This window comes from Acanthopagrus latus, chromosome 12 (genome assembly GCF_904848185.1).
Source record: "Acanthopagrus latus isolate v.2019 chromosome 12, fAcaLat1.1, whole genome shotgun sequence".
Classification (NCBI taxonomy): domain Eukaryota; kingdom Metazoa; phylum Chordata; class Actinopteri; order Spariformes; family Sparidae; genus Acanthopagrus; species Acanthopagrus latus.
In genome coordinates this window covers 21240998-21263305 of record NC_051050.1, presented here as the reverse complement: position 1 = coordinate 21263305, position 22308 = coordinate 21240998, and the positions used below count along the sequence as shown (strand labels likewise).

General features: G+C 40.1%; 2 protein-coding genes across 4 annotated transcripts; one reads left to right on the top strand and one right to left on the bottom strand.

The window, feature by feature from the left end:
- Positions 1-525: 525 nt before the first annotated feature.
- On the bottom strand, positions 526-16455 carry LOC119030420 (KN motif and ankyrin repeat domain-containing protein 1-like). Of its 3 annotated transcripts, none has more exons than XM_037117985.1 (12): positions 16197-16454; positions 12537-12645; positions 8813-11386; positions 8055-8207; positions 7286-7394; positions 6540-6704; positions 6329-6416; positions 5433-5652; positions 3424-3566; positions 2104-2304; positions 1110-1208; positions 526-1013 (listed from the first exon to the last, which is right to left on the bottom strand). In XM_037117985.1, exons 2-12 carry the CDS (start codon positions 12571-12573, stop codon positions 954-956), a joined length of 3849 nt encoding a protein of 1282 aa, XP_036973880.1. In that variant the 5' UTR covers positions 12574-12645; positions 16197-16454; the 3' UTR covers positions 526-953. The 3 variants fall into 3 exon arrangements, 2 of the variants coding, with proteins under 2 accessions (XP_036973880.1, XP_036973879.1); XM_037117984.1 differs by having other exon boundaries at positions 16242-16453; XR_005078266.1 differs by having other exon boundaries at positions 976-1013; positions 2100-2304; positions 16242-16455.
- A 2716-nt stretch (positions 16456-19171) lies between these two features.
- fbp1b (fructose-1,6-bisphosphatase 1b) lies at positions 19172-22043 on the top strand. Its single transcript, XM_037116186.1, has 8 exons — positions 19172-19413; positions 19823-19985; positions 20111-20203; positions 20769-20909; positions 21030-21167; positions 21313-21432; positions 21545-21734; positions 21848-22043. The coding sequence occupies exons 1-7, from the start codon at positions 19244-19246 to the stop codon at positions 21731-21733; spliced, it is 1014 nt and encodes a 337-aa protein (XP_036972081.1). The 5' UTR covers positions 19172-19243; the 3' UTR covers position 21734; positions 21848-22043.
- Positions 22044-22308: the final 265 nt, after the last annotated feature.

The following is a 22308-nucleotide window of genomic DNA, read 5'->3' as shown; positions in this document are numbered from 1 at the left end:
GAGACATTGTGCAGAAAGCGTAGAGGTAGCTTGTTTATCCCAAATTTGATTTATGTCCCTTCATAAAACGGATAATAAATGTGGGGTTCGTCTAGAAACTACTGTATGGACAGATTTTAAGGTCACTGATAAACTTTTATGGATGTTTCTAGTTTACAGAACAGAAAACGTCAAATAAAGGAGGTGTTTTATGGTGCGCGGAAACTACGCTTATCTGCTTTCCTGCTGACAGTTTGACAGTTTGACACAGCTCATTTTGCTTTTATGCGTCTGTTGCATATGAAGCACAGCTAGCAGACGATCAGCTTAACCAGCATGAGGACTGGCTCTGACCCAAGGTAAAAATAAATCTGTTTACTAACACCTTAAATCTGTTGTTTTTTTGTGACTGTAAAAGCATCAACTCATGAAATCAAATAAATCCTTTTTTTTTCACATATTCAAAATTACGTATCTATAAATTTCACCTAGTTTTTAAGATTTTACGTTTTCTTTCAGCATAATGAACAAAATAAGTCCTTTAGCTTTTGTAATAATATAGTTTTTATTTATTCATATTTGCTCATACATTTCTAACTTTGATGCTACTTTACTGTATACTTTGTTTTACACATCGTCTCATTCTCCTCTGCACTTATAAAATATTTCAACTATAAATCTAATTTCCAAAAAAAGTGAATTAAAACAACTTAAGTGATACTATATATTAGACATCTGCAGGATACAACATTGCCTATTATCTTTTATGAACAAAGAATAGTAATATACTCTACCATGCATGTATTACCTGCTGAGTTACATTATAATACACACTATGTAATATTATGCAAATGCACTACGAAAGATGCATCATTGTCACTGGAGAATAACAAGTGGCTCTGCAAATCGTTTTTCCAACTGCAGGTTTAAAAACTAACGCTGTTAAAAGTCTCCCCGATCCGTTCAGCGTCACCTCATTCAAAGAGATTTTTACCGCTGGAGGGAAGAGACTTGCCGCTGTGACGAGCAGCTGCCTGTTAAGACACATAAACACACAGACACAACAAACAAAGTTACCCACATGTATACTTAGTTGTTAAGTGTGAGCGTGAGATGTGCGACCAGCTCACCCCGCTCTGTCCTTTGGAGAAGTTGGCATGAGCGTAGAGGAGAACTGCGATGTCGTTGTGTCCCGCCTCCAGTGCAATGGACAGCGCCGTGCTTTCATCCTGTAAACGCACAAACTCATGCACATTATGACGGGTTCTGCTATTATTGAACGTTTACAGACAGAAAAGACATACTTGGCATATTCAAACAGCTCATTCTGAAGTTCTGATTGCACATTGTACTGGCTTTAGAAAAATTTGGTCTGCTATCAGGCTGGATATTTCTTGGAAAAACAAAAGTTGAATATCAGCACGAGGGAAGTCATTCTATGACCAACGTTATACTCTGCTCACATACGATCAATAAAGAAGTGATTAAAACATGTAACATATGCAAATCGTTACGTTGGACCCCTTTAATTCTCACAAATTTATGTGTGAATAATTGGAGAAATTAGTTCACATGAACGCCCCCCTGTAATTTAGAAAATTAAAAACAACTCAGCAAAATGTTTGATTCACCGCTTCATTTACGCAGAACCATTGTGAATGAAGGTAAATGTTTGGTCGATGGCCAGACAACTTTTAAGACATTTTCAATACGTTATGAGGTTGTAACTGTGAGTTGTCATTCACGTAGAGTGACTTGGATTAGTTAAAAAAGTCATTTATTAGTATATAACCTAATAACAAGTCAGGTAAAGCAATATTTTACTTGTTGTGGGGAATGCACTAGTACAGAATCAGGTCTTTTTTGTTGTGTCCATGTTGATTCCAGATCATGACTTGGGAAGCTCATTAACAGTTGGAAGAACAACTTCCTAACTGAGGAAACAGGATCATCCAACGAGCAAGTGAACACACTATTACATACAACCTCTACCACTTTGTCTCTCTGACATAAGTACTGGAAGTTATGATTATCCTCTGCTTGTGTAACACACTATGTGAGACAAAGTTGCTTCAGCCGCTGAGCTCAAAGCCACCAGGCTCACAGAGGCAATGACTCACATACACTGTCACTCAGGGTGGCATCGCAGTCTGGCTGTGCCAGCAGTAGTCTCACGATCTCGGCATGGCCGTGCTCGCTCGCGCACATCAGCGCCGTGGAGCCCTCATCGTCCTGGAGATTGACCTCAGCTCCCTGTTTCAGCAGCGCCTGCACCATGTCCATCCTGCCGTGGCTCACAGCCAGCATCAGGGCCGTCTGACCAGCCTGGACGGCAAATGATGAGGGTCAAACACAGGGAATAAGGGTGTGAATATACACGTTGAAATCATTTCAGATACTCAATCATGGCGTGTCTGTAGAATCACACTTTTTGAAGTTGCACATACAGAACATTTACCTAGTGAAAAACACAGTATTGCTTTGGTTTGTGGTTCCAAATTTCATCATAATAGTCTAATAAATGTCCTGGACAGAACTTGATTATTTTGTGCGAATCATAACAAAAATACAAACACTATCTAATTTACTTTAGACTGTTTATATTCATGCAGACAACTCCAATTAGCTGCCTGCATAATCTCCTGCAGAGTTCAACCAAACATGCAAAAAATATTACTTTTCTCTACAGGCAGGCAAACAGTTCAACAAATCTGAGAGAGTCCTGTCAAGGTTGGAAAGAGCTCTTCGGGACTCCTTCTTATCCCCCTTTCTGCAATAAACTTTCCAATGAGAAATGAATAATGAATGAGTATTAACTCTGGTTTAAACGGAGGAGGTTGTTAAAAGGAAAATCCCCCTTAAATCTTCTTCTCATAATTAGTAGCAAATTACATCGTTCCTTCCTGGAAAACATGTGAGGAAATTATTAGAAAATCACTGACCAATAAAATGAAGTGTTGCCAAAAATACATGCAGCACACTGGATGTTTCATTTCACGTAGTTCCATTAGAACTGATGATTTATTTTTCTGGAATTCTAGCTTAATGTGTAGGGACCCAAATTCAGCCCCTGCATGTAATAATTTATATACAATAATATCCACATTTGGAATTGAGCGGTTGTGAAAACTGCTTTAAAAATAACACCTGCAGGTGAAAAAATAATATTAATTCGACAGTGATGCACAAATGGGCAAAAAAACTCAATTTGCGCGGGGCTTATCTATTACTGCTGGTTAGCTGGCTCCCATAAAAGCCTGTTATCCGTGTGTCACTTTCCCATTCTCCGGTTTAATCTCATTTGCGCACAGAAAAACAAAACATTTTCTGACATTCAAGGAAGGAAGGGAATTTAAGAATCAGCAGCAAGCTGCAGTGTTCAGACACAGTTGAGAGAAACAGCAGGACGTCGCATCCACTCCCTCTACCTGAGTACACACTGACCTGGCTGGCCTTCGCATTGACGTCTCCTTTTGTGAAGAGCTTCTCCACGACCTTCATGTCCTCTGGACGCTCCACAGCTGCGAGCGCAGCCAGCATGATGGGCGTGTAACCCGCCTTGTTCTGTTGATTAACGTTACACACCTCTGAAGTGGCGGTCAGACGGGCCCGTGTAGATACAAACAGAAGAGAAGAAAGAGTTTCATGTCTTCATTTATTTATTGGTGATATCTGCAAAGTCTTCCCCTCTCTCCTGACTGTACCAAGTTCTCCAGCCAGCCAATATAAAAGTAAAACAACTGACAGGGAAGTGAATAACATCTCTTTGCAATGCGATGTTCTGCTGGGCAAACTCCCCAGATCTCACGATGGAGTGTACTTGCACTGCAGCGATGTTCAGACATACTTGCTCCCCTCCCATTTTTAATTGCCCTCTCCCAGTTTCTTCTCGGGGTCAAAATTACTTTACAATACTTCACAAAACTTTTAATGATCATTTCTAACACTGTCCAGCATGTAGTCTATGGAATGTGTTACACTTCATCCTCCCCAGTGAGTGAGAGACGGACAGAGAACTGGAGAGGAGAAAGAATTATTTACACAAACTTCAGACGCCCTGGAGAGAAGAACTCCTGTTTCTTATGGAAAGTCTGAGAGGAAAGTAGCTGTAAAATCTGCCATGATGATTTTTCTGCCAATCACGGGGGTCACACCGTGTCAATCCCCATCGAGTGGCTGACAAACACAGGCCATCCACAGGCACAGACTCTCTAAAGTGCAGGGGCAAAAAAGGAATGATTGAATAAATTGTAACAAGAATTATTCTGTGTGGTTTTCTGAGAATTATGAGTAAAATTAAAAGTATCTGACATAAGAAAATGTGCATTTAGCTTTTTTGGTTAATTCTTAAATGTTACCAGAATGCAGACACATGGTCCTTGAGCATCAAATCCCTCTGCTTTCAAAAAAAAAAAAAATTTTTCAAGGTCAGCAACTATGTGATTACGTGGTTAGATGTCAGAGGACAAAATCTTTTGAATGCCAGGACAAAAAGTTCCCCAACAGAACAATACACAGTAAAGACGATGTTATTTATTTCCACTGTCAGCGGTGTTGATGTTTCTGTTGATATTATAAGAAACATGACAGGACTTTTCTACGTCAAATAAAACGTCCACAGGTTGTTCTTAAAAGCCTGTACATTTTGTAAGAGTGTTGTTTTTATTCTAGTATGACTCCACTCTGCACATCCTGTGACACATCGAACTACATTAAGTCACTCTTCGAAATAGGTTCCTTTTTTAAATTGCATTAGACTAGTTTGAATGTGGTTAAACTTGCCTTTCAGGGCCAGGTGATTTTTTGACGAAAGTCTTCATTTTGAGCCACATAATAAAAAGCTTTAGTCACTCTTTTTCATTCGGGAACATTGGAAACACAGGTAAATCCTGTGACAACTGTTTACTTTTTTCTTCTGGTAATGTGCTTCTATTCTTCCTAGTGTCTGAACAGAGAGAGGTGGATCCAATCTCTTCTGAAAGCTGCAGCAAAGCTATAAAAGGTCCTTTATCTCCTCCATTAGGACTCTTATTCTGTTTTTCTGTTCAATATATATTGATTAAAGCGCCTGTATGGTCGTATTTCTAAATTTTGGGGCCATTGCTGGAGAAAAGGTTGAAAGTGTATTATGAATGGATTTCCATCTGTGTTTGGATGAATTAAACCTTCTGCACTTTTGGTTATTGAAAATATAGGCAGTGCAAAATGTTTACAGATCAATAAAGCTTTTAAACAACTACTCTCACAAGCCAGAAGATATACGTTCACTTTTTAAATGTGGTGTAATTATTGTTTTTGACGGAACAGCTGAGAGCATAAAAAAACATTTCTTTTTTCTGGTTGTTCAGCAGTCAAAATAAATATTTTCTCAAAGCCTTGAAGGACAGAAAGGACAAAAAAAAAAAAGCAAAAATACATGATGACCTCTAGATGCACTACGAGTATCACCGTACCTGCATCAAGCAATTTCTTGACGATGCCAAAGTTGGAGTGAGACACGCTGTAGTGCAGAGCTGTGTTTCCATTGCCGTCAGCCATATTAACGATATGCTGCAACACGGAGGGTGAAATGACCCGATATGTAGCTAGATGTTCCTCCACGATGTCGGCGGCTGCTGACTTGTGGCTGGACACAGAAAACCATTCTTGCTCAAGCGTTTGAAGACAGTCATGCTGCAGGGGACAAAAAAAACAGTTATGTGTGTGTATATATATATATATATATATATATATATAATCATCAATGTTTTTTTTTTAAAGCATCCTCATAAATGGATCGCAAATGCAATTATTCAGTGGGTAGAGAAATTTCAACCACATCTTCCAAATAGATTGGAGCAACTACTTATTATAGGGGTGTGAATGAAAGAACAGACAAAGAGCGTAACAAAACAGTGACTGACTATTAAAATCTCCAAAACATCACAAAGAAAGAAAAAGGCTTTGGACTAATGTGCGCCGCAAAAGTTTGTTTACAGTTTTGTTTGGTTTTTCTTAAAGTTTCATTATAAAATCTGTCATGAATTTCCCTTTTCAATACACGAGTTCTGAACTCCCCGTCTGTCTTGGAGCCTCTTTCACTCACAAAAGTCCTTGTTTTTACAAAAAATACAATGACAGAAAATTATAGAGACAACACAATGCTGCGCTCTTTGTATCAAATGCCAAAGACATTTCTTTTTTAAATCACATACTTGAACACTTCCTGGCCCCGCATCTGTCCACACCCATAGCACCGACATACTATTAAATGTGCACGCACACACACACACACACACACACGCAGACACACACACACATACAAATTGACCTTCAATTGCTCAAATGCTGAAGAATATAGTGAACATACCATTTCCTTGCTGGATAAAGCTGTGTCATCACTCAGATGCATCTTTAAGGCTTCACAAGCAGAAAACACCTTTTCATTTAACTTACACCTGAAAGGAAGAAAATTCTACAAGTCACATGGTGCAAGTTTTAGAGTTCAGAAGTTTAAGTCACACTGTCACACATCTCAGCTGAGATTTTTGGGCTTTAAAACCATCTAGTCTATATCATACCTCTGTTGTGATTTTGCAGACCCTTTCGATCCCTTGTTGGAGCCACATTTGCCCTTTTTTGCTTGCGTTCCATCTTGAGAAGCTTTTTTGTTTCCTCTCCTTTCCACTTCCTCAGTCTTAGCCTTCTCACTGGCAGGGAGCTCGTAAGTTGACATCGGGTCCAATCTAACGTCAAACCGGATTATTTAAAACACTGGTAATTTTCATTAAAGGATAAATTCACCCAAATGTATGTAAATTATCTTCTCACAATGTAAAGTTTCATAGTCCTCAAAATATTTCTGGAGCTTCACAGCAAAATAGATGCAACATTCTCCTCAGGGACTTAAAAACAAGAACCTGAAGATAATGTAAAATGGTTCCATGTAACTCATCCAGTGTAATCCAAGTCTCCGGAAGCCTTGAGGTCACAAATTAATTTGAAAAGACAATATTGTACGTGCAGTCAAGCTTGTGCACCCACTTCAGACTTCAGACTGCTGGCCCAAATTTTTTAAGCTCAACAGCTACAGTGAAGATTTCAGCTTACAAAAAGGATGTACATATGTTTTTCTTTTATTGTTTCTTTAAGCTTTGAAACAAGCTCCCATCTACTTCCGTTGCTTAAAAGAATCCTGCGACACTGTTTTGCTGTGATGCTCCAGAAACGGTTTAGAGACTATGATACTTCACCCGACTTTCCATCATCACAGGGGAAAATGTTCTAGTCTTGCTGTACTGTATTAGTTTAGATGTTAGATGATTACCCTGCGGTCACCCTCATGAACTTCATGCTCTTCCTGGTGCTGCTGCAGCCTTGGTCACCGTTCTGTTTCTTCATGACAGATCGCAGCACACCGGCATGAGCTGAACTGTCTAGAAATAACAATGCAGCACACGCTTCTGAATCACACATCTGACTTAATTCCTTTATTACTGTGTCAGCGATAGGTGTATTTTACTTAACACAACACATGCAAGGAAACAGATACAAGCCGACTAGATCAATTTGGCCGGGACTAGTGAGGATATTTATTGACTCACATCGCTACCATTCTGATCAAACAATTTAATGACATAGCCGATACAAAAGCATCCTCATTTGTCAAGTTCGTCCACTTATTCATTCCTATAATTTGACACCCCATCTGTCCCTGTGGTGCTTTAAATATTCTGACTAATGTGAGGGAATCATTTTAAAAGTGAAAGCTTTCTCTGACGAGAGCTCCTCCTACGAAGCCATTCAATTTTAGACCCCTCAGCCACAAACTGGTATGTGGTACGAGGCGCCTTCCCAAACCAGATATCATTCCAAGCATCGCAAGTGTATCCCTCAGAATGCAAAACTCGCCAAGCCAAAGGCAGCCACTTCCTCTGAACCAAACACAAACTTAAACTGGGCCTTGGGAGTGGTCTGGAAGTAAAAATATTTTTAAAGTAAGCTACTTTCACACATTCTTACCCAACCAGACGTTTACAATACTTTTCACAAAGATGAACTTAAAAAGACATCGACATACAAGCATGCACGTTTACCTTGCAGAGCTGAGGATGTCTGTTGTTCTAACATCTGTATCATTCTTTTAACCTCCGATTCGGTGCCGCCCTGTTGACAGATTCCTGGGTTTGCCTTGTCACACTTAAATGCTTCAACTGAAAATTGAGACGGTGACTGAAACTCTCTGTTGACTGTGACAAAAAAAGAGGATATTAGTGATAATACTGAAGAGCATCGGAATGATGTTACTGAAATGACATACAATATATTATATTATGATAAAAGTTCAACTTTAACAGGGAGTTTCTGACCACTAGAGACACGCTTTGATTAGTGGGTCTCTCTCTTTGTCTGTAAACATGGATGATGGTGTTGGTAAGGTGCCAATGAATGTAGCACTTAGACAGCAAACAAAGGGAAAAACCAGGCTGCCATATCATTGTCCCAAATTGGATGTGAGATGATAGCTTGTTTTGAGAGCGGCAGTGTAGTCTATTTCCTGCAAATTGTGTGTTGCAGGCATCATCCTGCAATGCTCAGAGGAGGACTACACTCTATACTGTAGATAAGATATTCACAGTAGATTCAAGTTATAGCACATAAATTTAGAGTTGGGAACAGACAGTTTCACTGAAACCATTCTGTAGCTCCTTAGTGTCAATTTATCAGGAGATAACTGAAACCCTGTGGCCAATCCCAATAAAGTGTTCACATAGTGGTGTAAAATGGCTCGATTCCAATAAAATTCCACTGGGTACTTTTTAACACTAAATAAATCCCCGTAGTTTTACTGTACCTGGTGGCTGACAATCTGAAAGATGGATTCCTTGTGCTGCAGCTTTGTTACTGCAGGACGGCTTCGAGATGGCACTTCCTTGGTTACTGTGCTGCTGGACAAACCCTTCCCTCGGGTGAGTATAGTCCTCTGTGAGCAGGTCCCCATGCTCCCCAAGGAGCCTATGCATCTTCTCTATGTAATGGTTCAGCTCTGGGTCCCACTGGGACTGTGAAGATTGCTGGAACATCGGGACGGGTTTACTGGATGAAACTGACAAATCCCGTATCCTCCCTTCCCCCACACCAATGCTCCTTGTCTTGATTGGATCAGGCAGATGGGATGGTCCAGAGGCCATATTTCGCGTTTTCAGTCCAACTAGGAAGTTCTCGTTAATGTTCGTGAATCCAACACCTGTGTCTCTGGTTACCTTCGGTGCTGTCACTGTTGTTTGTTTTAAGGCACTTCCTAGATTCAAACCTCCAGTTCCTACACCAATTGAGGTGGTCTCTGGGGCACACTTCATATCTTTGACCCGGTTACCCACTGACACTGTCCTTGTGACAGTCTGAGTGGTGTTGGTGTGCTTGTCTTTGGTACTGAGGACAGTATTAGTGCTGGAGTCTGTGTTGAAGGCATGTCTGGTGTTGGTAAAGCGAGAAACTGAACTGGATACAGTGTTGGTACGCTGAGAGGCCGTCTGTGGTGATGCCATGATTCCTAGATCAACTCCTCTGACTTGATCTGTGGCAATACCTTGAGAAACCAAATCCTTTGCCTCATAGATAATGACATCAACAGAACAGTCCCCACAAGCCACAGAATTATACTTAGTCTTTCTTTTCTTAGGCACTATATTTTCCACTGGTACCTCTGTGTTGGTTTCTGCATCACAGAACTTTATCTCCCTCCCAACACCTTGTGTGTTTGTAAAAATGTGGCTCCCCACACCTTTTTCCATGGTCTCCACTCGCTCCCTGACCTCCCAGTAGCTCATGGGCACATCTGGTCCTGTGCAAACATCCTTCAGCTCCAGCCTGCAACAAGATATACCCACTGTCTTCACCTCTGTTGCCTCCCCTGTGCTGGCATCGTGTAGCTCTTTGTGATTGCCCACTCCTTGGTCTGTGGTATGAGGTCTTGCCTCGGTGCCTGCGCTCACAGTGGATGGCCTTGCAAAGGTGGCTTTATCAGCTCGGTTCCTAGCTCCTGCAGCCTGGAGCTCAAGTTTCAGACGGCTCATCTCTGTTTGGAGCGCTGATTCCTTCAACTCTGCTTCTAGGAGACATATTCTCTCTTTCAAGGCACCAATTATTTGTTGTTGTGCATCAAGCTCTGCTTCCCGTTCTGTATAAATGCCAAGATTAATTTCAGACACTTCTGTTGCAACAGACCTCATTTTTACTTGGTCAGTGTACACACATTTGTTTTCTTTTGTGGGTTTAGACAAGGTGATATCTATATCTTTATCAGTTCCAACTGCAACTGACTTGATTGCCTTGACACGAAGAGGGCTGTGACCTTTTTCATGCCATGCTTGCAAATGTCCGCCCTTGATGGTTCTTTCCAATGCCTGCATCTCTTCAGTCAGTCGCCTGAACTCCCTGTGGTCAGTGTAGTCACTTTCCATTATATCCTCAAGTCCTTCCTTGTTATTCTCTTTGTTTCCAATGTCAGAAATGTCCACACTATGTGCGCTCTTCCAGATCACATCATCTATGTCCTCACTGTCACTGTGGTTCTTGAGCTGAGAGACCAGTTGCCTTTTTTCCTCCTGAAGGACTGAGATTTTTACCTGGAGGATAGGGATGATTTTCACCTGCTCCTCCAGCTCCTTCAGCCTCTGCAGAGCTACTACCATCTGGTCACGGACATGCTGCAGATGCATGGAGCCAGGACTAACTGGGGTGGTTCTACCAGAGCTCTGTGGGCTTAGCCTTAGGCATCCAGTGCTGCCTCTGCTGCCCAGGGACGAGCCCAACGTATCACCTCCTGGCCCAGTAGGCTTGTTCCCATTGTTGTTCTGATTATACGCACCAACACCAGTGAAGGGGGATAGTGACCCAGGGGAGCTTACCCCTCCGAAGCTGGCCAGTCGTCGACGGGGACTGGGTTGAGGTGGAAGCTGGTTGGTCACCTCCTGATCCAAGTGCTTGAGGGTCTCCATAATGGTCTTCTCCACCAGGGGGGTTTGTCTTTGTAAAGCAAGAGATCTTGCAGCAGGCTTCGGCTTTGACTCACCAAGTATGTGAGACATTGCTGGTCCTTCATTCCTTGAGGGTTTGCTATCCAATGAGGAACCATGTGGTGGAGGAAGAGGAGGTCGACCTCTGGTAGTAGAGGACATGCCCAGCATTCTTGTATCATCACTGCTAGATGACGACAGGGATTCAGCAGAATGCCACTGGCTGGATGTGATGTCACTCTGTGGTTTTTCCACATTGTTGTTGGCCACTCTGGGCCTCCTCTTGAGGCTTAGCCGCTTAATGGTGGTGCCGTGGTGGAAATTGTCAACGCACTTGAGGTAATCCAAGTCCGACGGATAATTGCAGTTAATTCCCAGGTAGTTAGGAAGGCAGTCTTCAGTGCTTTGACCTATTAGACCAACAGTGGAATAACCACAGATTGTTACTTTTGCAGACTTAAAAAAAAGAGTCAAACCAATTGGCTGGTAAGTGGGAAAACTAATCACGTACTAAGTGGGAATATTGTCCCAATTGCATGCGACTAAAAAGAAAATCCTAAACTCTGAGTTTAAAACGAGACATTAAATTTACAACAGTAAACTAGGGGTATTGAGAATTCAAATTCTTAACTTTTCATAACAAAATAGGGTGTTTACAGGCATCAGACACTTAAATCTAGTACTTTTAAATACCTTATATACATTTTAACCAACATAGATAAAAAAAAACATTTCTCTCTTTTTCAGACATTATAGGTAAGTATAAAAGTATATAGTACACGTTGTCTTATACTGAGGTAGGTTTTAATTAGGAATATGGTTGATAGAGCTAAAAAGGCCAACAGGTAAATGGAAGTATAAGGCAAAAATGTTTAAGGTAGTGTAAGGCAATTCAAATTCAGATTCAAATTTAAGACTATCAAATTACTTTTCAAGCCTCCAAATACCCTACAAAAATATAAAAGAAATAAACCACATGCAGTGGAAAGTACAATCTCTATACCGCTTAAGGCCATACACTTTCTGCCCTTACAGTGTCTTTTTTCTCTCCTTACCTTGATATTATATGTCCATCAACAACGGTTTCTATTCAGGTCTACAGCCTTCGTTCTATCACCTCGAAATGTTCTTGACTATAATCTCTTTCTGAGCCCATCCCGCAAGAAGAGAGGAGGGACAGAGGAGTTTTTACCAATGGTGTAGACACTCTGTTTTCAGTAGTCACTTCTCCCCAAATGGTATGTCTCTCTACATAGACTGAACCTACTCTATAATTACTCTGCAACTTTCCCTCTAAATGCCTGACCATGCTCTTGGCAGGTTTGCTCAACCACAGACATCTCCCAAGTATTTCAGCCAGTGAACACACAAAAATAAGAAATCTTTTTCATTTATCAAGCACTTGACATGATAACAGGCGTAACTGTATTTAAACTGTAAATCTTCACCACTCAAGTTGATTAATTTCTATACGATCGTTAAGTTCCATTACAAGACCTATAAACACATAGCTGCAAAAATTAGCATTTAAGCATTTAGGAAAGTAATAGTTATAGTTACCTGATACATTTCTTAAGATGTAACTGCCTTGTGCCATGGATGTGGTTCACGAAGCATCAATAGATGGACGAAGCGATCCCGTTAAATCCAGCTTGAACTTTGAATGAGTCTGTAAACAAAAGAAAAATGTAGCAAGTTTCTTCATATCTTGATAATTTGTTCCTGTACATGTTTTCTCCTACTGCATCATCCTCTCTCTCTCCCAGCCCAGATCCAGCAGTCAATAACAGCTTACCTTACAATGCTTACATCCAGGAAATGCAACACCGGGCCGTGACATATTATAGTTAATTCTGCAAAAGTACAGCTAGCAAAATCCCTACGCCTCAGTGCACAACAGTGACTCGCCGCACTGAAATGCCATATCACTTTCTCATTAGTAAGCAACTTCTGTTGTCAGCATGTGGAGGTTTTAAAGAGAGGGTTTTTGTTTGCCAAGAAGGCACACATATCACCTCTTGTTCGACAGCTTGTGTTCTCCCTTCATAACGTCAGTTACATTTGCAAGTTAAGTGATAGGTTGAATAGTGTTTCAATGTATAAAATAAGGGTACATAAGGAGGAATTAAAGGATAAACCACTTCTGCACATCAAAGCAACATTATGCAACTTTCTTTTACCTTTTACCTTTTGTGGCTCCAGAGGAAGCTGCATGTAATCTGATAACATGGCTTCAGTGATGCCACTCAGTGGCTAAGTTGCATTGTGGGTAATGTAGTCACTAGATTTGGAAAGGAAGACAAAAGCAGGCGATACAAAATTATCTAAAAATATCTCTGATTCTGCTATTTTCATTTGTGTCACACTTATCCATAATGAGCCCAGCAGTGTCATAGGAGTGAAATGCAGCCAAGTGGAGTCTTTATTACCCACAATGCAAGTTAGCCACTAAATTATATAACTGGAGGCAATTTATCTCATTACATGTCGTTTTTACTGGAGCCACAAAAGATGGTGATCATTCTTAGGGATGTGTGAAATGTCCATGTCCAGTGATGTTACTGGAGTGCAATGGCACACCAGTGGACATTTTCAAAACTATAATAGCTGAATTGCATTGTGGGTAATGTAGGCACCAGATGATGTCCCTGGAGGCAAGTTATCAGATTGCATTCAACTTCCTTTGGAACTACAACAGGCTTCATACTACTTTTTAATAGATGCAGCAGTATTCCCCAGGACTAATATAAACAAGTTAATGGGTAAAATTGGTGGAGTTACCCTTTAAGTTGTTGCAGTAGCAAAAGCATTATGACTCAATACCAGAACAATAAGTACATCACAGAACTAAAGTCTTACAGCATTAAGTAAACATGTACTGCTGTTAAGTGAGCTATAAAATAGTAAGTATATGTAAATATGATAACCAACATTCACAGATTTACTTCTAGCTGGTACACCCAGTTTCCATCGCTGTATCTAATCAAACATCGATCACCTACATAAATGACATTTGTCAGACTGTACAGCATGTTCGTGCGACCACATATTTGGTATACGTAGAAGAGAAATCTCACTTCACATCAAAATCAGACCGTTTCCTCACTGGCATCTAAACACACTTTGACTGAAACTAGAGTCAACAAGAAGACATGACATCAAGCCTCAAGCCATAAATCCAACGGGTTACGCAAGTTCTCTTTAGAGTTAGCCACAGTTACCATTATAGGAAAGCACAGCCAACTCTGCAGTAAAAAAAAAAACAGAATCTGAAACTAACAGATGAATGTGTAAGAGAGACAAAGACAGACACGCTGGAGTAAAATTTAAACATGAGATTTAAATGTATTCATGCTTTATGCACAGTTCAACTCTACCTACATCAAAACATTGTACTTCTGATATATAAACACCATTATTTAAATATATGTTTAGCAACAGAGGATCTTGTGCATTTCCCAAAGCAACTGAGAAATCCTCATTAACTACAGCTGGGTTATGGGTATGTGCAGATAAACTTAAAGGAAACTTTTTTTTCTGTATGTGAGGCTTCAAACTCCTGGGTTACTGCCATCTGTGTGTATGTATGTCCTGTGCTGCAGATGTCAAACAGGTCTGCGTCATTTAGGATTAAACTAAAGTACCGGCTGTGTTTGTGTTGTGTTCTTGTGAAAGACTATAATGCATTGTATTTGGTGAAAGATATGGGTGTTGTCCCATGAAGGGAAGTGTCATGTTTTTTTTTTTTTATCAAAGACATATTCACAGAAGTTTCACAACATTCATTCAAACAGTCTGGGTGCTGCGTCAAAACCTTAAAATGTTGGGGAAATTCCTGCTGCGCTGTTGCTGTTGTTGCCTTAGATTAAAAATATATCCCCAGCATGACATTTCGGTTAGACTGCCACCTATTTTTGTTCTGCTGTGAGAGGTTAGAGTTGTGTAATTTAACTGTTTTAGATCAAATGGGTACTTCTTTTATATTGTCCATCTCTAAGACGTCTCTAAACCATGAATAACAAAGATGTTGTGAGGTCATATTTGGGGAAATTTACAAGAGACCTCCAACTATATTGCTATCTACACTAGATTTATGAAAAGTCGTGTAAAGGTTTTGATCTAAACTTTGAAAATGAAACTTCAGCTTTCATCATATTTGCCATCCAGTGGCCATCAGTTAACCATCCTGGTTGGATCTTAGTATAACGGGCCACAGGCATTCTAAAAAATACAATTAATTCTAAACAACTATATTTCCGGTTTAACTGCTGCTATGTCAACATTTATATCTAAAAATAAATAAATCATTCCTGGTTCATAAAAATGAATTTCTATGTGTCAAAATTTTGAACGACCAGTGATTTAAGTAGAATTCACTCAAGAAATACTAATTTCAGGTACTTTTCTTGACTATTTTCCATTTTTTGCAACTTCATGCTTCGCTTACACTACATTCATTTGAGAAAATGTTCTGACTAGTTACTATGACGATTATGATTATTTGGTGTTCATAAATTATTAATCCTGACGTGCTATCAATCAGATATCATTGTCGGTGGGACAGTTGGTGTGAGACGATGCTGAAAGTAGCACATTTTAAATTAGTATAGAGAGTATAACACTATACAATATTGGCCCAATAACTGACAAAGTCATTAACTGGTCTACCCTTAATTAATGGTATAAGTATGCAGAAAAACCTACATCAGCTGCACCAAACTATGTAATTTTTTTCTCACTTTTTTCCCCTGTGTGTTATGAAATGTAATAATTATCAAAGTAAGAGCAGAAGAAAATGATGATTGACTGGATGCACTCATCAGAACTGGTGAACATATACTAGAAAGAGGTAAAGTAGACATTGCTTTGTTTAAAGGGGTCAAAAGACAAACTTATTGTGTATATATATAGATATTTCTCTGGTTTGTGGAATAATAGGGAATAAAGGTTCCTCAATTTGTGACACTGATTATGGAAACTAAGGTATTCTGCTGTTAAAGATGACATAATTGCAAAATGTCTCTTTAAAAGGGGCTGACTGCTGCTGAAAGCCTGACGCCTTGTGGTCAAACTGGAGATTGCAAGACAAAACTTTTAACATGATGCTGCTGTAAAAACTCCTGCTCTGTTTTCTGGCGGTAAACTGAATGTTGCATGTTTTTTTTTTTTTTTCTTTTTTCCCCTGTTTGAAAATGTCGACCACACATAATGCACACTCACCTGTTAGCCTCGGTTAGCCTGCTAATGTGATGAGCTGCCACTCACCTGTGCAAGGAGAAGGTGACGTTCCGGTGATGTGGAGCTTTAAAATAACGTCACAGAGCAGCTTTATAAGTTGGGACAAGTTAAATATAATCTTTTGCACGTTAATGCGAACGTGGGTTTATCTTTCCTTCTCTTTCCTCCTTTATTTCAGCCGTTTTGCTTGTTCAACGCCATTTCTGAGGACAGATAAGTTTTCCCTCTACAGGAGTGGGACAGCCACTGCGCATGCGCTCAGAGCTGTCAACATGCCCAGCTGGTGCTCCTGGGAGTCAGTCAGGTGCTGAGAGAGCCTCTGGTGAAATATTCATGATGTGTGTTCCTCTGTTGAAGTGGTCACACAGCCAAGAGGACGATGTGATGTTTGCCTCGATCATATGCAAGCCCATTCCCACCGGTTAAAGATAGAAAAAAAGAAAAACTTCGTTAACTTAGTTCAATTTATGAGATTACAAGTCATGATTAAGAAGTCAAAGGTCAAAAGTACAAGATGAAAAATTGAAAGTATGAGATGAAAGTTAAAATTGATAGATAAAAAAAAGTCATAATTGTGAGAAAGAAAGATGAAATTAAGATAAATTAATTCATAATTGTGGTATTAAACGTCAGACTTGTAAGAAAAAATATGACATTTCCGAGATTAAAGTTCTTAAATTTTGATAACTGTGAGAAAAAGCTGAATTTATGAGATTAAAAGTCATAACTTAGTAATAAAATGAAATAACAAGATAGAAGTAATAATAATTGAATGTAAATGTCTAATTAGGACATCAAAATGAGTAGATAAAATGTCATTACGAGATTAAAAATCATATTTACGATAATTAGATTATTGTCTTATTAATTAGATTGTAACAGTAAATGTCAAAATGATGTTTTACACTCGTACATCTCTGCAGGAAACAGCTGCCTTACCAGAGCTGTTTCGGGTCTGTGAGTTAAGAACAAAGTGAGTGATTTTGTTTGCAAAGAGCAGCAACAGTCAGAGTCACCAGCAGGAAATGAAACTTGCTCCCAAGAATTGAATTTTTGCCCTGAGTTCCTTTTTTATTCAGCAGTTTGTAAACTGCACAGCGACATCATGTGGACACAATGCAGAACTACAGTTTGCTCTAGAGAAAATGGAATGATTTATTGTAACTTATGTTCTTTACAGGCAAAAGAAATGTTCTCATGTAACGACTTCAGATGTGTTTGTGTGTGTACTGTATGTAAATTTCCCTTTAAAAATCACAGTGTGATTCTGTAGCTCTCACTCGCTGGTCTGCAACAAAAAAAAACAAAAAAAAAAACTGACCTTTGCAACAACATTTTTATCATTAACCTGAAAAGGCCGTGAATGGTGTGTGATCAACCGTCACACATTACCTCATGCTGCTGGATACTATCATGCCTGGTATCTTGTTTAGTTCAAAGTTCAGCTCTAGCTTTCCGTTGTGAAACATGTCTCTGTAGCATTTCATGTAAGCTTATCTTGTAAGTCTGAACTGAAGTCCTTTTACCTTTTTCCCTTGTTTGTGCCACAGACAGTCAGCCATGAACTGATTACGTCCATGCAGAGACTCACCGACAGACACAACATGCACCAACGCTCACTCTGAATTTACTCTCCTACCTTCCAAATACTGTTTTGTCAGCAATACTAAAAACTGAAGGTGTTATATAAAGACCTTCAGGGTCGGCAGTGGGACAGTGAGTCCCATTAATTGAACTTTACACTTCTTCAGGATCACGCAGGGACAGAATGTGTCAGTGTCTCCAGAGAAGTGCTGAGTTAGTCGTATCCAGTAGAAGCACGCGCACCAAGTTTAATGGAAAGAATTTAAAGCATTCTGGGTGATTGAATTTGTCACATAATTGTCATAATGTAAGTAATCAACTGGGGAAGTTTCATGGTTATATCTACGAGTCTATTTCTTACTACAATCTTTGATTTCTTTTATACTCTGAGCTCAAAATCTCTACTTCATCACCAGGTTTACTCGCCTCTGTGTCCTGAAGGTTTTCACAAAGGAGTTTTAACTCATTTAACAAGCATGGCCTGATTTATAGAACATTTTATTCCTAAAAACATGCAGTTTTTTTATGGTTGTTGTCAGTATTTTCTGATTTATGGAGCGTTTCAAAAAAGAGATGTCTGAAATCATCTCCTGGGCAAAATGAAAAATGAATTCTGGATCTGGCTTCATCCAATCTTCACGTGTGTTCTGGGATTGTATGCAAATGAGTGTATTTTTTGATTAGATCACGCATAAGCTGCACACTTAAAGGTGCAATACGTCCTAATTTGCTTAAAACTCTCAAAAGTCTTCTGCAGAATGTGAAGAAATGACAGTTTTCTTGAACAAAGATGTCTATGCGTTGTGTTAGCATGCTAACCTGCTAACCCCCAGCTAATTTGCGCCTCAGGACGTAATCATCTGGTCAACAAAGCTAATTAGCAGTTACTCTGGTGATATGCTACTCCCTATTTTGTGGGGGTATGAAGTGGCCAATTCATTACATTATTAATGTAAGTAAACAACAGGAGAAGTCTCATGGTCATATCTGCAAGTCACCTTCCCTTAAATAAGCAAAAGTAAAACTCTCCAAACTAAACAAAATGAACTTGTTTAGTTAACGCAGTGTTGTATAAATATTGTTTCTGTGTAAAGCTTTTGGAATAACGACGCACTTCTTCACCATGAACACTAACAAACAAGATCCAACTGTGTTGCGCCACATAAACACATGATCTCAAATCAGAATGAGCTGCGATTGAATCAGCAACGAGCCATTGTTGCTTTGAAACAAAACAAATGCTCGCTATCTCTGAACTTTGCACTTTCACCGAAGTGATCAAACCAACCCCTCACCGTGACAGAGGACACTTCTGATTGGTTAGAGGCGTTGCACACCCCTGTCCCTTCCCCTCTCCCTGTTCTAGAGTCCACTGTTTAACTCCGGGCCCATGCTCACCTGCTTCACTTGAGGCTTTAGGTCCCGGTCCCACACCTGACGGCAAAATGTCTGACAGAGGAGCCTTCGATACCAACGTGGTGACCCTCACCAGGTTCGTCCTGGAGGAGGGCAGGAGGGCCCACGGCACAGGTGAGCTCACCAACCTGCTCAACTCCATCTGCACAGCCGTGAAAGCCATCTCGACAGCTGTCAGGAAGGCTGGGATCGCTAACCTGTGAGTAGTGCTTCTTTTTTTTTTTTAAATGGTGGGAGTAGTCGAGGAAACATGCATGCAGCTTTCAGCTTCCAAGTCATTTAAATGTGTTTGAAAAGGGAATTCATATCTGGGTTTAGTGGTTTGAGCTGCCTGCAACATGACATAGGAATCTGTAAGCAGTTTTAACTCAGGCCCCTGGTCAAAGGTAAACTCTGAACATGCTGTGCACAGTCTCCCAGGGCGGAGGTCAAGGAGAGAGTGTAGATCAGACCATTCCCACTGGTTTAACAGAAATAATAACAAACATATCGGCACAAAAACAAGCTTATTAAGGTGCTATTAGATGTCCTTATGTTTTAAAATTACATCAGAAGGGACAGATTTACTCAGATTAATCAGTTTATTCACTATTATTCTCTCTTGGAAGATATGGCATTGCTGGAAGCACCAACGTAACAGGGGACCAGGTGAAGAAACTGGACGTCCTGTCCAACGACCTGGTCATCAACATGTTGAAGTCCTCGTTCTCCTCCTGCGTGCTGGTGTCAGAGGAGGATGAGAAGGCCATCGTCGTGGAACCAGACAAGCAGGTACAGACATCTGTGCAGTATATACGACCATATTTCTACATATACATGTCCTTTAATGTTATAGATTTAAAAACGTTTTGGCATTATTGTGACACTGACAAAAACAATTTGTTCTCACGTGACAGGGAAAATACATTGTGTGCTTCGATCCACTGGACGGCTCCTCGAACATTGACTGCCTCGTCTCCATCGGAACTATTTTCGCCATCTACAAAAAGGTTTGTCAGTGTCTTTTACCGATGAAAATGGACAGTTCCCCGGATTTATTTATTTATGTATTTATTTACTTTCGAAACCCCTCTCCAAGTCAGTATCTGTAGAATACAATCACTGGATTCAGTGGTGGACTGTAACTAAGTATATTTACTCAGATTGTATATTTGAGTGCAATTATGAAGTACAGTAAGTATACAAAATAAATCTAATTTCCCTTGACAATGTCACTATAATCTAATTATACATTTTTTCAAACATAATCTGGGTTAATTTTATTCTATTTTTTAAAATCTGATTACATAATCCCAATTACATCAAACCATTCATCAACGATTCTTTGAAAATACAATGCAGGACTTTTACTTGCAATTATATATTTTTTTCATTGTGATGCTTTTACTTAAGTACAAGATCTGAATAGTTTTGCCAAAACTGGTAGGTTCTTCCTTCTATTGTACCAAGGGACTTTGTTCTCCCAACTACTGTGGATAAAATATTGACATATTACTGTCAGTATTCATTTTGTCTCTCACTGTCTCTCAATCATTTTGTGATTTTGCTGCACAGACCACAGACGGTGAGCCATGTGAGAAGGATGCTCTGCAGCCTGGAAGAAACATCGTGGCAGCTGGTTACGCTCTGTACGGCAGTGCCACCATGATGGTCCTCTCCACCGGCCAGGGAGTCAACTGCTTCATGCTCGACCCCGTAAGACCCAAATTTCACTATGACGCTATAAGTTCTGTTCTGTTACCAGGATTTCTTTTTGAGCATTGTTTCAGTTTGAACGTTTCTCATCGATTCCTGACATTCCTTCTTCCTCTGCAGGCGATCGGTGAGTTCATCTTGGTGGACCGAGATGTGAAGATAAAGAAGAAGGGAAAGATCTACAGCTTGAATGAGGGATATGCACAGCATTTTTATCCAGACGTGACAGAATACCTACAAAAGAAGAAATACCCAGAGGTAATAGAAAATAAGCTAACGGTCACTGTTGCAAAGGACATTAGGTGGAACAGTGGCCACTGACCATTATTACTATTCATACAAAAAAAATGTGTGATTCTGTGAATGAAAGTGAAACACTGACATTTCATTTTTGTGTTTCTAGGATGGTTCGGCTCCATATGGCAGCCGATACGTCGGTTCAATGGTAGCTGATGTTCACCGTACTTTGGTGTACGGAGGAATCTTTTTATACCCCGCTAACACCAAGAGTCCTAAGGGCAAGGTGAGTGATCGGATTTCAGATGATTTATAACAAGCAGTAGTAAAATCCACAGTTCGTTCGACACATATATTTTCCCATCAAGTCAGTCCTGTTTCTGCCTCTTATCTCTTAGCTGAGACTGTTGTATGAGTGCAACCCCATGGCCTTCATCATGGAGCAGGCAGGAGGCATGGCCACCACAGGATCCATGAACGTCCTGGACATCCAGCCCACCAGCATCCACGAGCGAGTCCCCGTCGTCCTGGGATCGCCTGACGACGTGCAGGAGTATCTTGCCATCTGTAAAAAGCATAAAAAATGAGGTATTCAAGTGTTTTTTTATGCATCAACCTTACACAGGGCTGCATATAACACACACCAATTAACAAACTGTTTGGGATAATACATAATTCTTTATTTTTTTTTCAACCTACAGCAATCAAGAGGCTCAATCAAGACATTCATTGTTAGCAGCTCTCCACTCACTCCTTCAGCTGCACTGATGAAGGAACCAGGAACCTCACTGGGCCTGAGAAGTCTGCCTCACACTGTGCTAATGCCATCGTGTTGGTGTAAGTGTTATTTGTAGAGACTTACCCTGTGTTTTTTAAAATAAAGACAACTGAAAAACATGCTTGTTTTCTTCAGTGGGATACAAAAAGCCCTGTATGCATGTATGGGCTGGATGTCCACATGAGGACAAAGGGCAGTAATGATGATATGATGACTGATGATTAATTTATAGAGCGCTTCTTAAACATCATGTTCAAAGGTGCTTCACAGAGGAAGCAATATGAAAGAGACGAGTCTTGAAATCAGCCGGTTTTCCCTCTGTCGATGCAAAGTATCTGATTTGTTAATTGACGGAAACACAACTCTTCATGGTTTATTGTAATG

Coding starts and splice junctions, on each gene's coding strand:
- fbp1b (XM_037116186.1), top strand. CDS start 19,244: ATGTCTGACAGAGGAGCCTTCGATACCAACGTGGTGACCCTCACCAGG. Junction 20,910..21,029: donor ACTGCTTCATGCTCGACCCC/GTAAGACCCAAA, acceptor CTTCCTCTGCAG/GCGATCGGTGAGTTCATCTT. Junction 21,168..21,312: donor AAAAGAAGAAATACCCAGAG/GTAATAGAAAAT, acceptor TTGTGTTTCTAG/GATGGTTCGGCTCCATATGG.
- LOC119030420 (XM_037117985.1), bottom strand. CDS start 12,573: ATGGCACAAGGCAGTTACATCTTAAGAAATGTATCAG. Junction 7,395..8,054: donor GACATCCTCAGCTCTGCAAG/GTAAACGTGCAT, acceptor TGTTATTTCTAG/ACAGTTCAGCTCATGCCGGT. Junction 2,305..3,423: donor TCAATGCGAAGGCCAGCCAG/GTCAGTGTGTAC, acceptor TTTGCCGTCCAG/GCTGGTCAGACGGCCCTGAT.